Below are 9,141 nucleotides of genomic sequence, written 5' to 3' on the forward strand. Positions count from 1 at the left end.
CAATCAATATAAAATTATTCATGTTTCAAGATTTCAAAAGTATAGTCATCTGGACAATTGTTTGGCTTGGTCATGTATAAAAATTATACTTTGTATGTGTATGTGGCTCATACTTATCTTGATGATTTAGTGTTTTTTCGAGTCATCTGGACAATATTTGACTAATCCCCATTTGAAAGTCCATTAAAAAGGTACTGGTCTGATGATATACAACCCTGAGAGGAACCAGATTAGTCCTGCCCTTTGCTCCTCACAGCAGCACTTTGAAAAAGACTTCCGGATGACAGTTGTCAAAACGTATTAAAAATAATAATAATCCAGATTAAAAACTTTGAAAGTTTTACAACCATGATTTCTGGACAAACGTTGGATCAACATAGATGTTGTTTGTTAGATAAAGAAAATTATTCAGTTTATTTATTATTCTGTTCCATTGTAGAAAAAAACCCAGTTGCAGTCATCTGGACACAATTTTTAGAAAAACTAAATGTTTCGTAACGGGCCGTTTCAGGGGAAACGTGTCTTTTTCTACATTCAAACCAGAACAAAAATATAGCTAGTGATCACCATAGATCACAATTTACTACCACAGAAGTAGTAAATTGTACATTCTATAAAATAAAGTCTTAATAATTATATAGAACAAACCACTCATTTCTCTTGTCAGAATGCATTTATTTTGAAATGCATATTAATAGTAAACACAAGACATCCTATAGCCTAAAGGTACATAAAACATCTCAATGAATATAATATAATAAATTAATAATTTAGGATGAAATGACAACAGTGTATATTTTGAAACGTTAAGTGCAATCGATACATAAATAACATTATGACATTTATGACATCCTTCAAACATAAATATACATTACTTTGGTCATCAACTTCAGTTCTGATGCATTAAAGGGAAGGATTTAAATAATATAACTCCCTTTATCCTTCGAGGTCTTTACATGCAGAAGATATGAAGCAACCCGCCCCTTTAAATATCAAAACATAAGCAAAAAAATAAACTGGCTCAAGTATTAGTCCCTTGAACAATCTTATATGTTGTGCAAATCCCATGGTCAAGTTAAAATAGGTGTCTCCCCACTTAATCGAATATTTTCAAGTATCTCATGATAACTAGCGGTCGGTAAAATTTCATATTGTGTTAATTGTAAGCCTCTAAACTAAAGCTAGTAGTCAGGCACAAAATATTTTAAAACATGCATTGATGTAGATTGAATTTTAACATGCGGCTAAAACTAGTGATAGTCCAAAGCGGGTCAACTACAGCGCAAACTACAACACCTTCTTGTCCTACTCAAAATGTCCCCTTCTGCTCCGATAATATAGATTAGAAAAATATATTGTCAGCAGGAGTTCCTCATAAAGAGAGACATAATTGTTTGTGCGTCTACATGTGCGAGCCAGAAACATGTTAATTAGTAATAAATAATAATACTTAATGAGCTCAAACATCAGCTGCATCATTTATTCTTATCTTCCAGCCCACTCTCTGCTCTCAGGGCCTGGCTGCTGGCTGTGATGTAGTTAACCCAATGTTTAAGGTCCTCGGGAAACTCAGGACATTCAATCTAATGAGAAAGAAACATAAAAGAAACACTTTAGAACAATACATCATGGTACGGTCAACTTAAAGTAGAGAGACTCGTCACAACAGTGAAAGGCTCAAAATAATATAATAAATACTATACATTTCGATCATATCATAGCCATGTTTCATGCTGGAAAGGGTGATAATGATAGGAATTTGGATAAATATTACAAAGAATCTTGTATCTATTTTAGAATTGTGTCAAAGGCTGCACAACAGCACCTGGTTACATATGCTGACTAAAGGCTTCTAGATGCAGAAAAGTGTAATATTCATGAAATTGTTAGGTATGTTTTGCCATTCTTATTGAAAATGCTGCTCTTTGTTAGAACACATCTTTTTGAATGTGATCGTGTTTGAATACTCCAGACAATAATTGAAAGAAAAGAGTGATCAATTAATAGTCAATTAGTCACAGTTATCTTGATTAATCAATAGTTGGTTGTGTCATCTCCACAACACCAGTAAATTGCATAGGGTTTAGGGTTAGCTTTGTGCTTGGGTGCAAACTGTATCTAATTTAGTGCTCACCTTTTTCTTGCACACATACTCAATAATCTTCTCTGGACTGCTGGACACCACGTTCTGCCTGCAGAGCATTATGGCTGACACAAAGCCATCCTTTTTGGAAACGAATCGCTGCTCCAAGTAAAAGGACTTATCGTCCCATCCCAGCACTTTGGTCCGGATCGCAAAGGCCTCACGGAAATCCAAGGAGCGCCTGTACCTTATGGTAGAAGCCCCCACCACCATTCTGGCCCCCAGTTTACGGGACGCCATGAAGACGCCGTTTCTCATGTAATGGTGGAATCTGGCAAAGTCACACTCCCTCAAGTATCGGGAGTTGTTCATGTGACCCATGTAGTCCAGGTCATGAGGAGTGACCATGCCGTCCACGGATTGTTCTGCTAAAATGTCAGGGATGGCAGGCAGAAAGCAGGCCTCCAAAAAGACCTGGACGCCCCGGAGGAAGTACCAGACGTCCAAACTGCAGAAGAGCAGGAGCAGGGCAATCAACACCAGGAGCAGCAGCATCTCTCTGCAACACACAAGGTTCATTCAATGTAAACATATTGTAAAAGACAACCCTGGTAACTGGACCAAAAGAGTACGTGTCAATTTTTAAAATGCGTGTTTTAATTTAGATCCCCGTTAACTACTGAAACAAGTACTGTAGCTACTCTTCCAAAAATGACGTGGTATCAGGCTATAAATGTCACTTAGCATCCCAAAAAGTAGAAAAAAATTATGTACAAAAAAAACATTCACACTCACAACAGAGAGAAAATACAATGATAAACTTGATCAATAAATAACAAACAATAATATTAAAAAACAAACAAACTTTGGAACATTCTCCATGGACATAGGTCAGTTTCATGCCATTTTGTGAAATATTCCAGCCATAGAGAAAACGTTTCCATGGAGACAAGCAGGTGGTGGACCCTTCACCAAAAAGTTACAAGTGAGGTCTGTGGAGAAAGAATCCCCCTCAGCAGTTTTTAGTGCATAAAAAACACCTGTAATGAAATAAATGCCATTATTTCTGTCCATTTTCTGGCAGAAATCTTACGCAGAAGGTCTTTGAAATCAATTTTAAATATTAGCAATTAATTACAAGGAAATATGCTTTTAATAGCCCTATGATAAATCTATGATCGAAATGTCCTTAATTGTTAACATGAGATTTTGTAAAAGCAAAACTGAGAAGTATCTCAATGATTTGACCATATATCATGTTCCCAAAGTGAGTCTGCAGGAGATCAGGCAATTATAATACATGTTTTATTATCTTTTAATTTTTTTAAGATTTTGGACAGGAGAGGGCAATGTGAGAATGGAGAATGAGAGAGGGGAAGACACGCAGTAAATCACCGGAGTCATTCAAACTCACGACACTGCGGCCTGGCATACGTGCGCTGTGACTTAACCACTCGGCCACCGGGCAGCACGCAATTACAATGTTTTATACAGATACACTACCTCTTCTTCCTCCTGCCTGAATATAAATCCTTTAAAAATCACCCACAAAATAATGAGTCGACTAATACAAATGTTGGCCGACCAAAAGACCATTGATGTATGAACTAAACGACTACAGGTCCACAGCCCTAATTCATTCCATTAAATATTTGTAGCTCACCTGGAAAAAGGAAGATTAGGAACACATTTGGTCAGATCCTTTTTCTAAACCAACTCTGAACAGACTCTGAAACTGAAGGTCCTGCTCTGTCTGACAGCATTTCAGTTTGCTTTCATTTCCTGTATGAAAGCTGCACCTTTGTCAATATGATTAACCTGAACAGGAACCTGCTGCAAAACTGTTTATAAAGCGAGCCAGGTTTCTCTCTTTGTAACATGTTCCAGTACAAATGGATTAAATGCTGTGACATCTTGGGTTATATCATGTTACAGGGAAAGTTACCAGTGTACTTAGTCTAATGAGGCCTGCTTTGCAATTTGCCTGACGTGTTCTGATGTCTTACTTTGGCTGTAAAGTATATATTGGACGTGCATCTTTGACCTTATGAATGTCATTTTAACAGCATTATCTGCACCTCCTTTTTAGTAATAAAGCTTACCATTGTACGACACAAAATTCAGTAAAATAAACACAGGAGACCTTAGCACCTGCTCTTCCTGATCATAATATCTCTGGTCTTTAGCATCATAAAGCAGCGACGCTTCACGTTAGCTTAGCCCGATGCTAACCTGGTTGTCACCTGGCCTTGGAAACACAAACTGCTAGCTTTAACGCTGTCACATCCGACTAACAGAGGAACGGCTCGTTGAATGCCGCAAAAAACGAATGCAAAGTGCGGCAAATCGCGGTATAGCTGCGTCATTGAGTACTCACAGTCTCCGGGGAAGTGTCAGACCATGGGACTTGCTACAACTTGGAAGATACCGGTAGAATGAATGAACTTCCGCATTGGGCTGGACACGTGACTGCGCTGTACGTCCGCTGTACGTTTACGCAATACACATTATAAGACGATTTAAATGACACAACTCATCTGAAAAATGAAAAATGTGCATGATCTTTCTCTTCATTCTTTTTTTTTTATTTTTTTTTTACACATTTCAATAATCATTTGATTTTGAGTGAGCGCTGGTAAAGATTGAGTTATTTTAAAATTCATAGCACTGTGTTCTCCAAACGCGACTCTAAATAAAATAATAAATAATAGATTATATCAGAGCTTCTCAAACCTTCTGACGCTCACCTTCTTCTTCTTCTTTGGTGTTTTTAGGCGGTTGTCACTGTGGTTCACTTTTAACACTGCAGGTCCACGACAGTCACACAGACTGCTTCCTGTTGTTTGGTGTTGGTTGTTGTTGTGAGAGAGGGCAACACTAAGGCAGAACATGACATGATACTAAGAGAAACTGTGCAATGCAAGAAGCTTTGAAACAGGCGTTTTTCGACAGCTTTCGGCGTTTTTTGACTGCTTCTTCTTCTTTTTGTTCTTTGGTGTTTTATGGCGGCTGGTATCCAAGTGTTACATTGTTGTTGTTGTTGTTGTTGTTTTATGGCGGTTGGCATCCGAGTGTTGCATTACCGCCAGACTTTATTCCTTAGACTGTTATTGCTGTTGTTATTGTTTTATGGCAGTCGACAGCCGAGTGTCGCATCACCGCCAGACTTTATTCCCCAGACTTTGTCGTAGTCCTAAAAGTTGTTCTTCCAGTGCTTTGACTTCCAGTGCTTTGACAAAGCCCAATAGGTCATGAGATGCCTTTGTCATTGTATCCTATAGAAGTTCTTCCTATACTTTATTCTTTAGACTTTATTCTCCAGACTTTATTCTCCAGACAGAGGAGGGGCAGAGGGGGGACAGAGGAGACACAGAGGAGAGACAAAGTAGGGACAGAGGAAAGACAGAGGAGGGACAGAGGAAGGAGAGAGGAGGGACAGAGGAGGGACAGAGGTGAGACAGGAGAGAGACAGAAGAGGGACCACAGAGGAGAGACAAAGTAGGGACAGAGGAAAGACAGAGGAGGGACAGAGGAAGGAGAGAGGAGGGACAGAGGTGAGACAGGAGAGACAGAGGAGAGACAAAGTAGGGACAGAGGAAAGACAGAGGAAGGAGAGAGGAGGGACAGAGGAGGGACAGAGGTGAGACAGGAGAGAGACAGAAGAGGGACAAAGTAGGGACAGAGGAAGGAGAGAGGAGGGACAGAGGTGAGACAGAGGAGGGACAGAGGTGAGACAGGAGAGCCAGAGGTGAGACAGAGGAGGGACAAAGTAGGGACAGAGGAGACAGAGGAAAGACAGGAGGGACAGAAGAGGGACAGAGGAGAGACAGAGGGACAGAGGAGGGACAGAGGGGGGACAGAGGAAGGACAGAGGAGAGGGACAGGAGACACAGAGTAAAGACAGAGGAGGGACAGAGTAAAGACAGAGGAGAGACAGAGGAGCCTGCGTTTGCACTGGGCATTGTTCTGTTGCTCCAAACACGTCTGTCATGTGTAAAATTGGCACATTTCTCCAAATGTCACGCCCCCTTGGCAAGGCTCCGCTCCCCAAACGGGCACGCCCCTCAGAGAAGCTCTGGATTAACTTGTTACCAGGTGTTTCTTTATGATCCATTTTGCATATAAACACTCCAAAAATCAAATCCAATATTATATCATATTAATATTATTAGTTTATCTGATTATTCCTTATTTTTTACAGTTTTCCTTTTTATGAGCTCTAAATATTGCATATTGACCTCTACTTGGCATTTACTTTTCTCCAAAGCAAATACAGAGAGCAAATGCAAAGCAGATGTAGAATAAACACAATTGACCCTTGTGTTTTTGGCACCTTTCTTTTAATAATATAACAAGCATTCGAGTTGTGTATAATTGATAATTTACTGCATTTAATTGAATTTACAACAGCAGCATGGCACAAGTAAGCTTTTCTTTACATTTCTAAATAAATAAGGTACACTAATTACTAGAGGTGAGAGGGATATTGAAATATGAACATTATTGCAATTTCCGTTTTGGAGATATGCAAAATTAGACTATTAAATGTAAAGTTTGCTCAAAAAAAATCTAGTGTAATCGGCCATTTTGTGCTTGTTTTTATAGTTCATTCACGTTTTTGTGCAATACCTGAACCTCAAACAAGACATTTACAGGCACATTTGAGCAAATTCCTGATGCATTGGCAAAATATCGTCTGAATATAGTTATCGTGTTATAAATACTGAGATATTCATTTGTGCCAGTATCTCTCACCCTTAATCGTTACACACATCTACAGGTTTTAACACAAATTCAACCAAACTTCTCAGGGTTTTAGTGCATTACGTGTATTTACTTTATCACAAATAATGCTGCAGTAGTATTGTAGTAAGACAAATATTCAGTACCTATCAAAAACACATGGCTTTTACATTATGCAAGTAGAAAAATACATTTTGTGGTTTTCCAGACGTGTAAACATCACACTTGGTGTATATATTGTATTAAAGGTTATTTAGTGTTACAGGAGTGCGCTTCAGTGACAGTCTCGGCCTCCTTCGACCCGGAGGACTCTGGTGAATGGAAGATAAAGCGTGTTCATTTGTTCTTGTCGTGGAGTCCGCTCTCGGCTCTGAGGGCCTGGCTGCTCGCTGAGATGAAGTTCACCCAGTGCTGCAGATCCTCTGGAAACTCAGGGCACTCGACCTGTGGAGAAGAACACGTACTTGTGACTCAACGAGAAGGAAAGGACTTTAAAAATAAGCTTATGGACAAATAGACATAGACATTTTAAAAGCAGCAGTGTTAAGTAGTAGTAATGTGTTCTCAGCCAAAATAAATAGTCCTAGTGGGCGCTTTTTCACAGTTTTAAAGTCATTTTAGGGATATAGTTAGTACAGTTTAGCTCTGAAAGGCCATTTAAAGGTTTGGAACGTACAAGAAGGCACAGCAGACATGTCGGTAAAAGAGCTAGAGGATCCTTGAGGAAACCACTGAAATGACGTTTATGGTGCAGTAACACACATAATGAGAGTAAAAGAGTGAGAGCCTCGTGTATAAAACATGTTAGAAGTTTCTCTTTGCATTTTTGACCTCAACTAGACAATCTTCAATTCAAGTGATAGTTAATCATTTATAGTTGCAGTGCAGATACAGAAAGAAGAGTCACAGTAGAATCATTGTGTGGTAATGAGTTTGATTGGTGAGAGTATTGGTTAATAATTATACCGATAGTATTTCCTCTACAGGGTGGCAGCTGACTTATTCTAGCAGTAAAATATTCAGCCATTAAAAAAAAGAAATTGCGTTTATAACTAGATTGAGGTCAAATATGCTGCTTGAAGACAAGAAAATATTTTTGTATTATTATTGTATTGATAAAAATTAGATTTAACAATTCCACCGTCTTTGGAATAAAAATCTCTTTGCCAAGTGTCTGAATAGTCTAAATAAAAATTAACAACTATTAAATTAGTCAACGATTATTTAAATTCATTGGTGCAGCCCTATTCTTCTCTAAGGCAGCTACGATTAGTCAACTAACTAGTCATATTTTAATTTGTAATTGTTATCAGGACATTATAAAGACTCTAATATACAAATGAAAAGACCTTTTTATAACAAACACTGTGGAATTATTCAGTAAATCTTCTCTCTCTAGAAGCTTTCAGTCACCAGATGTCAGCCTTTATTTGGTTGCTAATGCATTTTAAGCCTCATTTATGTACAATAGAAATCATCGTTTGACCAGTCGACTAATTGAAAAAATGATCGTATAATGACTCAACTACAAAAATAATGATTCGCCGTCTGGTCTCACCTTCCTCTTGCACAGGTGCTGCATGATCTGGTCGGGCGTGGTGCGTATGGTCGACTGTTTGCAGTACATGACGGCGCACACCACTCCGTCTTTGGTCGACACGAATCTCTGCTCCAGGTAGAAGGCCTTCTCGTCCCACGTCACGACGCGGCTCCTCAGCTCATACCCTTCCCCGACGCACAGGGCCCTCCTGTAGCGAATGGTGTTGGCGCCCACCACCATGTTGCCCCGCAGAACCCGCACGGCCTTGAACACGCCGTTGCGCGTGTACAGCGAGAACCGGGCGAAGTCGCACTCCCGGAGGTAGCGGGCGTTGTTCATGTGGCACATGTCGATGTCGTTGAAGGTGACGCGGCCCGAGACGACCTGCTCCGCCGTGATGTCGTACACCGGCGGCTGGAACCAGGCTTTGAGAATGACGGCGGCGGCGCGTAGGAAGTACCACACGTCCAGGGAGGAGAAGAGAGCCAGCAGGGCTCCGAGCAGCCACAGCAACCACCACATCGCAGCCTGGAGAGAAGGACGGATTAGGTTATCGCTCAAAACATCCAAAACACGTCGTTATAGAAGAGCTGCACTGAGTAATCCACTAACTGTGACTGTTATCTGGACGGTACAGACTGTAAAACACATGAAAAAACACATTTTAGAACAAAGATGGAGGCATTATTCAATCAAAATATTAAAAAAAGAACACACTTTAAGCATTTTTTATTAATAATGCACTTAATTTGTGAATATTCTTTATCCAGAAGCG

At 39.8% G+C, this 9,141-nt stretch overlaps 2 protein-coding genes across 3 annotated transcripts; both read right to left on the reverse strand.

Moving 5' to 3' along the window:
• Positions 1 to 1,466: 1,466 nt before the first annotated feature.
• On the reverse strand, positions 1,467 to 4,540 carry LOC140356103 (protein THEM6-like). Of its 2 annotated transcripts, none has more exons than XM_072440845.1 (3): positions 4,461 to 4,540; positions 2,135 to 2,642; positions 1,467 to 1,583 (listed from the first exon to the last, which is right to left on the reverse strand). In XM_072440845.1, the coding sequence occupies exons 2-3, from the start codon at positions 2,636 to 2,638 to the stop codon at positions 1,476 to 1,478; spliced, it is 612 nt and encodes a 203-aa protein (XP_072296946.1). In that variant the 5' UTR covers positions 2,639 to 2,642; positions 4,461 to 4,540; the 3' UTR covers positions 1,467 to 1,475. The 2 variants fall into 2 exon arrangements, with proteins under 2 accessions (XP_072296946.1, XP_072296947.1); XM_072440846.1 differs by having other exon boundaries at positions 2,135 to 2,640; positions 4,457 to 4,477.
• Positions 4,541 to 6,438: 1,898 nt separating this feature from the next.
• Positions 6,439 to 8,891, reverse strand: LOC140356104 (protein THEM6-like). Its single transcript, XM_072440847.1, has 2 exons — positions 8,385 to 8,891; positions 6,439 to 7,270 (listed from the first exon to the last, which is right to left on the reverse strand). Exons 1-2 carry the CDS (start codon positions 8,886 to 8,888, stop codon positions 7,163 to 7,165), a joined length of 612 nt encoding a protein of 203 aa, XP_072296948.1. The 5' UTR covers positions 8,889 to 8,891; the 3' UTR covers positions 6,439 to 7,162.
• Between the last annotated feature and the right edge of the window lie 250 nt (positions 8,892 to 9,141).

This window comes from Eucyclogobius newberryi, unplaced genomic scaffold (genome assembly GCF_026437365.1).
Source record: "Eucyclogobius newberryi isolate DKJ021-1_F unplaced genomic scaffold, fEucNew1.0.hap1 SCAF_12, whole genome shotgun sequence".
NCBI lineage: Eukaryota > Metazoa > Chordata > Actinopteri > Gobiiformes > Gobiidae > Eucyclogobius > Eucyclogobius newberryi.

Bases quoted from the DNA above. Each gene is read 5' to 3' on its own strand.
- LOC140356103 (XM_072440845.1), bottom strand. From the start codon at position 2,638: ATGCTGCTGCTCCTGGTGTTGATTGCCCTGCTCCTGCTCTTCTGCAGT. The intron at 1,584-2,134 runs GTGAGCACTAAA...CTTTCTCATTAG, and splicing joins AGTATGTGTGCAAGAAAAAG to ATTGAATGTCCTGAGTTTCC.
- LOC140356104 (XM_072440847.1), bottom strand. From the start codon at position 8,888: ATGTGGTGGTTGCTGTGGCTGCTCGGAGCCCTGCTGGCTCTCTTCTCC. The intron at 7,271-8,384 runs GTGAGACCAGAC...TCTTCTCCACAG, and splicing joins AGCACCTGTGCAAGAGGAAG to GTCGAGTGCCCTGAGTTTCC.